Source organism: Theropithecus gelada, chromosome 10 (assembly GCF_003255815.1).
Source record: "Theropithecus gelada isolate Dixy chromosome 10, Tgel_1.0, whole genome shotgun sequence".
NCBI classification, from domain to species: domain Eukaryota; kingdom Metazoa; phylum Chordata; class Mammalia; order Primates; family Cercopithecidae; genus Theropithecus; species Theropithecus gelada.
This window is the reverse complement of record NC_037678.1, coordinates 29252173-29259069: the sequence shown is the minus strand read 5'-3', so window position 1 is coordinate 29259069 and position 6897 is coordinate 29252173. Positions and strand designations below refer to the sequence as shown.

Genomic DNA, 6897 nt, shown 5'->3' with positions numbered 1-6897 from the left:
TGTATTTTACAAGAAATAACTTAGTTTCATTTACTTTGTCAATGGGTATTCAGGAGATGAAGGCTGTATAAGAATTTTATTTACATGATATCGAGAATAAGTTTCTTCAGATGAGACTCTCTCTCATGAGTCCACAATAAATTCCCAAGCATTTTTTATGCAGATGCATAGAATGAATGGCTGCTCAGAGGCTGAGACAAAAAGATCCCTGCATTCAGGGCAGTCCCTGCTGCCACATCATGCAGCTGTTGCTCGCTGAGGTGTGGGAAACTAATTAGGGAATTTTTTTTGTAAACAAAAATGTTAGCTGCAAACATGAGAGATTATTTATCTCATTGTTAAATAAACTCAAGTGCATGTCTTGGTAATGCTAACTTCCAATGTCATTTCTACTATATTGAGAGTTAAACATAAATGTCCTTGGGCAGAAAGAGAGGACCTCAGCTTGGAACAGAGTCTGCCCTTTACTAGCTACATAACATCACACATTAAATTGTACTCAACTGAAAGAATGGAGGTAATAATACATGATCATACGTTTTGGGAATCAAATTGGATAATACCTATGGTATGTGATATGTATGTAAACCCCATATCAGGAATGATTCCAAATAAAGCAAAACACCATATGAGATGAGGTTGGTTCCAAGTTTATTCAGAAACATATAGCTAAGAATCTCTGTTACCAGGGACATAACCCAAAGTTATCATGAAAAGAAGGAAGAAGGATACAAGAAACATGAGGAGGATATTGAAAACAAAAATATGATTGCAAAGATTATTGATCAGTTGCAGAAACCTAAATTCCTTAGAAGCAGAGAATGAAGCTCTTGAGTTTTGAGTCAAAGCTGAGACCATGACTCCAAATTGAGAACACACGAAGCTGGCACATGATCCTCAAGGTGGAAGGAAAAGGAGAATCAGGATGAAGTATTTAGCTGTCCCTGAAGCAGATTCCCAAGATTTATACATGCAGAGAATTCATAAAAATTTGGGTGAGGGCATGGTGGCTGTCAGCAGCAAACTAAATTAGTCCTCCAAAAGATAAGTCAGTTGAGCAGCAAGTTGTTGTGAGGATGGTGGTTCTCTTGGGACTTGATCAGCAGCAAGAAGGCTGGCAGCAGTTGGTCACACAGGTGGGCTGGAAACAAGTGGTCCTGCAGCAGGTGGTCTCACAGCAGGCTGGGCGGCAGCAGGGCTGGCAGCAGCTGGAGCCACAGCTCTGGTTTAGGCAACCAGGCAGGCAGACACATGTGGGATGATAGCAGGTCCTTCTGCAGTAGACAGGTGCACAGGAGCTGGTCTGGCCACAGCTGGACCCACAGTTGGTTTGGTCGCAGCAGTTGGACCCACAGCTGGTTTGGCCACAGCAGCTGGACCCACAGCAGGAGGGCTGACAGCAGCTGGTCACACAGGTGGGCTGGCAGCAGGTGTTTTGACAGCAAATTGGGTGGCAGCAAGGCTGGCAACAGCTGGACACACAGCAGGAGGGCTGGCAGCAGGGTGTGCTGCAGCAGGAAGGCTGGCAGCAGCTGGTCACACAGGTGGGCTGGCAGCAGGTGTTTTGACAGCAAGTTGGGCGGCAGCAAGGCTGGCAGCAGCTGGACACACAGCAGGAGGGCTGGCAGCAGGGTGTGCTGCTGCAGGTGGCCACACAGGTGGGCTTCCAGCAGGTGGTCCTGCAGCAGGTGGTCCTGCAGCACGTAGGCTGACAGCAAGGGGAGCAACAGTGGGTCATGGTGTCAGGGGTGGAGGGTGGGCTTGTGTTCAGAGGTGAGTTTCCCAGAATGTGATGACCCCTTGCAATCTGGACCTTTTATACACCTGGCCTCCAAAGTTTCCACCAATCATCAGGACTTTTCCTTGTTGCTGTTTACATTGTTTTCCACAGTGCATTTGTGATTCTCAAAGGGTAGTTGTTTCCTTAAGGTTAAACAGATTAAGGTTTAATCTGTTTCTTAATTGTGAATTACTCATAAAACTTCGTTTCAGATAAAAGGAAGCCCATTTCATCATCAGCACCTTTCCTGCTCTGACCATCATCTGGTCATATGATAGTTCCTGGTGATCCAGGAGGCACAGGAAGTTCTCTCTGCCCAGCCTCATAGTTGGCTGTATGTAGACTGGGAAGTGTCTGTGAGGAGAAGCATGATGCTAATATATTTATGGTGACAAAATGAATCCATGCCTGGGCCCAAGACTATTCACCCACCAAATTCTGATTCAAGACTAACAGGCATCTCTCTGTGCAACCCTGACCACCTGTGTCTTTCAGTTTTTTGAAGGTCACTTGGGAAGAGGGTGTCTGGCAGAGTGTGTTCCATGTGGCAGAGCAGATTGAGAGCAGGTGGATGCAGAGAAATTCACTGGGATTTAGACAGCATCAAGCAATGTACGCCCTGAGTGACCAGTCATTCTGACTTGTCTGCGAGTGTGGCGATTACCAGGACGAGAATGTAGGACTTTCTTTTTTTTTTTTTTTTGAGACGGAGTCTTTTTTTTTTATTATTATACTTTAAGTTCTAGGGTACATGTGCATAATGTGCAGGTTTGTTACATATGTATGCTTGTGCCATGTTGGCGTGCTGCACCCATCAACTCGTCAGCACCCATCAACTCATCATTTACATCAGGTATAACTCCCAATGCAATCCCTCCCCCCTCCCCCCTCCCCATGATAGGCCCCAGTGTATGATGTTCCCCTTCCTGAGTCCAAGTGATCTCATTGTTCAGTTCCCACCTATGAGTGAGAACATGCGGTGTTTGGTTTTCTGTTCTTGCGATAGTTTGCTGAGAATGATGGTTTCCAGCTGCATCCATGTCCCTACAAAGGACACGAAACTCATCCTTTTTTATGACTGCATAGTATTCCATGGTGTATGTGTGCCACATTTTCTTAATCCAGTCTGTCACTGATGGACATTTGGGTTGATTCCAAGTCTTTGCTATTGTGAATAGTACCACAATAAACATACGTGTGCATGTGTCTTTATAGCAGCATGATTTATAATCCTTTGGGTATATCCCCAGTAATGGGATGGCTGGGTCATATGGTACTTCTAGTTCTAGATCCTTGAGGAATTGCCATACTGTTTTCCATAATGGTTGAACTAGTTTACAATTCCACCAACAGTGTAAAAGTGTTCCTATTTTTCCATATCCTCTCCAGCACCTGTTGTTTCCTGACTTTTTAATGATTGCCATTCTAACTGGTGCAAGGCTACAGTAACCAAACAGCATGGTACTGGTACCAAAACAGAGATATAGACCAATGGAACAGAACAGAGTCCTCAGAAATAATACCACACATCTACAGCCATCTGATCTTTGACAAACCTGACAAAAACAAGAAATGGGGAAAGGATTCCCTATTTAATAAATGGTGCTGGGAAAATTGGCTAGCCATAAGTAGAAAGCTGAAACTGGATCCTTTCCTTACTCCTTATACGAAAATTAATTCAAGATGGATTAGAGACTTAAATGGTAGATCTAATACCATAAAAACCCTAGAAGAAAACCTAGGTAATACCATTCAGGACATAGGCATGGGCAAGGACTTCATGTCTAAAACACCAAAAGCAACGGCAACAAAAGCCAAAATTGACAAATGGGATCTAATTAAACTAAAGAGCTTCTGCACAGCAAAAGAAACTACCATCAGAGTGAACAGGCAACCTACAGAATGGGAGAAAATTTTTGCAATCTACTTATCTGACAAAGGGCTAATATCCAGAACCTATAAAGAACTCAAACAAATTTACAAGAAAAAAACAAACAACCCCATCGAAAAGTGGGCAAACGATATGAACAGACAGTTCTCAAAAGAAGACATTCATACAGCCAACAGACACATGAAAAAAATGCTCATCATCGCTGGCCATCAGAGAAATGCAAATCGAATGTAGGACTTTCTATGACATAACTGATTGAGATTCAGGCAAACCAGCATGCACTCTGGCCCTAGCCGCAACCCAGTTACTAGCACAGTAAGCGTTATGTCTTCTCTCTTTCTTTTTGATGAAGGAATTAGATGAGTTGATATGACGCCTGGTTCATCGTGGAATTCTAACATGTTTAAAACATTTTCTAGGTATACCATTCATTTGAGAAGAATGTAAAGTATTAATTTCCAGCTTGATATCGTATTATATTGTAAATACATCTATGGCTCCATTACTAGGTTAGAAAATAGAAATTAATCCTATTCTTTCCCGATTATATCCTCTTATTCATTCCCAAAGACAGCTAATCACTCTATCAAGTTGTAATCCAGTAGGTAAGTTTTGGCTTTTTAAAGTTTTCATGTGAATAAAAATTATAGTATTTGCTTCTCTATTTATTTGGGATAGACAAAAGTAATGTTTATCCCCTAGTCATTTTGGACTCTTCATACAAGCAAAGCAGCAGAGAGAGAAAGGAGTTACTATTTGGGGAGAGATAATTACCCTCAAGCCATATAGTTTAGCAAAATATATCAATAGCTCAGGAGGTTTACTGAATATATTAATTTACTAGCACTGCCCTGATGAATTACTGAAAAATAGTGGCTTCAATTTATTTATCAAAGTTATGAAGACCTCTATTCTGAAATCAAGGTGTTGGCAATATTGTTTTCATCTGAAGGCTGTGAGAGACGTATCTGTTCCAGGTTTCTCTCCTTGACTTGTAGATGTCTATCATTTCCATGTGTGTTTGACAGAATTTTTCTACTATATGCATACTGTCTCCGAATTTCTCCCTTGTAATAGACACAGTCATATTTTATCAGAGGCCTAGTTGTTTCCAGTGTGAACTTATCTTATCAGATAACATTTTAAATGATTCTATTTGAATTTGAATTTTGAGGGACACAAATTAACCCATAACATTGCAGAATCTCATAGTGTGTTCATGCCCAGCGATAACCACAAATGAGTAAAAATAGCAATCACAGTGGACAATTGTATAGAAACTAGAGGCTCAGACCCTTCAAGAAGGAAGCTCTGAGCTACTCTATCAGGCAGTTATCTAGACCAACAAGAGTGCTGGCCAGGGGTGAAGGGAGAATAGAACTGGTGATAATTAATGGAGTTTATGAAACTCGGGTGCACTGTATTATAGCAGAAGTAAGTGTAGATTATTTAATTGGCCTTCATTTTATATCTCACTTCCTCTCCTTTCTTTTCCTTTCCTTCTTTCTTTCCTTCCTTCCTTTCTTTCTTTCTTTCTTTCTTTCTTTCTTTCTTTCTTTCTTTCTTTCTTTCTTTCTTTCTTTCTTTCTTTCTTTCCTTCCTTCCTTCCTTCCTTCCTTTCTCTTTCTTTCCTTCCTTCTTTCCTCCCTTCCTTCCTTTCTCCATTCGCCTCCCCTCTCTTCTCTTTTCTTTCTTTCTTTCTTTCTTTCTTTCTTTCTTTCTTTCTTTCCTTCCTTCCTTCCTTCCTTCCTTCCTTCCTTCCTTCCTTCCTTCCTTCCTTTCTCTTTCTTTCCTTCCTTCTTTCCTCCCTTCCTTCCTTTCTCCATTCGCCTCCCCTCTCTCTCTTTTCTTTCTTTCTCTTTCTTTCTTTCTTTCTTTCTTTCTTTCTTTCTTTCTTTCTTTCTTTCTTTCTTTCTTTCTTTCTTTCTTTCTTTCTTTCTCTCTCTCTCTCTTCCTTCCTTCCTTCCTTCCTTCCCTCTCATTCTGTTTTTCTTTCTTTTCTCTTTCCTTCTCCTCTTCTCTTCTCTCCCTTCTCTTTTTCAGCTTCCTCTCTTCCTCTTCTTCCTTCTCATAGAGCTTGTGGCTGTCCATCGTATTTAAGTAGCAAATATTTGACTTGAGTGGAGCTAATTGTAGATCGTAGACAAGTTTTCATGACTGCACCCATATATCTTGGATATTAATGTGCTTGGATTAATTCCCGTCTGTCAAAATCTGCATCTCTGTGCCTAAGGGCTCTTGTATTGCAGCTGTAGAAAGTCATGCCACCTATGAATGCAACACAGAGGAAAACACTCAACCAGTGATTCTGGAGAGCTAATTTATAAAGACTCTAGCTTCCTCATTCCTGAAGAAGGATAATTCTAGCTGTGTGTTTTTCATCATTTCTGATAATTTTCCCTTTAACGTAAGCTTTAGTTGGTGACTGTGATACTGACTTAATAGTGAATCCTTTTCTGTATCACTTCCCCAATCCCTACCAGTGTGATCTGCACTTCCCAGTAAACTACTTTCACTAGAACCTTTTTTTCTGAGTCTCTTCTATGAGAAACTAATCTATGACAATACGATAACTCGCAGCTTCAAATTTCTCATCTCTACAAAGGGAACATTAATACCTATTTTGAAAGTTTGTTAAAGAGTTAATAATAATGTACACAAAACATTTAGCCAATACCCACCATATAGCAGGCATCCCAGAATTAGTGTTTTTTGTTCAGAAAATTCCTAATTTTAACGTTGAAGGTAAGAATATTTTTGTAATAATTAACTAGATCAACTGAATACATTTTTTTCTAGCTGTACTGAGGTATAATTGACAAATGAAAATTGTGTATATTTCAGGTATACAAGGTGATGCTCTGATATATATATTCATTGTGAATAGCATATTTTTTAGGTCACGTAGTTACCATTTCCTTTTTATTTTTGTGGTGTGAACATTTAAGATCTACCTTCTCAGTTAATTTCAGATATATGATAAAGTGTTTTTCGCTATAGTCACATTACTGTACATTAGACTGATGAACTTATTTATCTTTCCTAACTGATGCTAGTCAAGAGAATATCCTAGTTTTAATCTCCTTTACTTCATCCCTGAACGATGATCACAGTAAGTGGCCGTTATCTCTTAGCCAAGTCTTCAGAGCATCTAGATTCACAGTCTCAGAAGTTGGCATCTGTCATGGAAATCCACATTGTTAGCTCATCAGAGGTATTTCCACCA

General features: G+C 40.3%; 1 protein-coding gene across 3 annotated transcripts; it reads right to left on the bottom strand.

The window, feature by feature from the left end:
* Positions 1–1099: 1099 nt before the first annotated feature.
* Positions 1100–1738, bottom strand: LOC112633751 (keratin-associated protein 9-4). Of its 3 annotated transcripts, none has more exons than XM_025400657.1 (2): positions 1479–1738; positions 1100–1355 (listed from the first exon to the last, which is right to left on the bottom strand). In XM_025400657.1, exons 1-2 carry the CDS (start codon positions 1736–1738, stop codon positions 1100–1102), a joined length of 516 nt encoding a protein of 171 aa, XP_025256442.1. The 3 variants fall into 3 exon arrangements, with proteins under 3 accessions (XP_025256442.1, XP_025256443.1, XP_025256441.1); XM_025400658.1 differs by having other exon boundaries at positions 1100–1325; positions 1485–1738; XM_025400656.1 differs by having other exon boundaries at positions 1100–1445; positions 1560–1738.
* Between the last annotated feature and the right edge of the window lie 5159 nt (positions 1739–6897).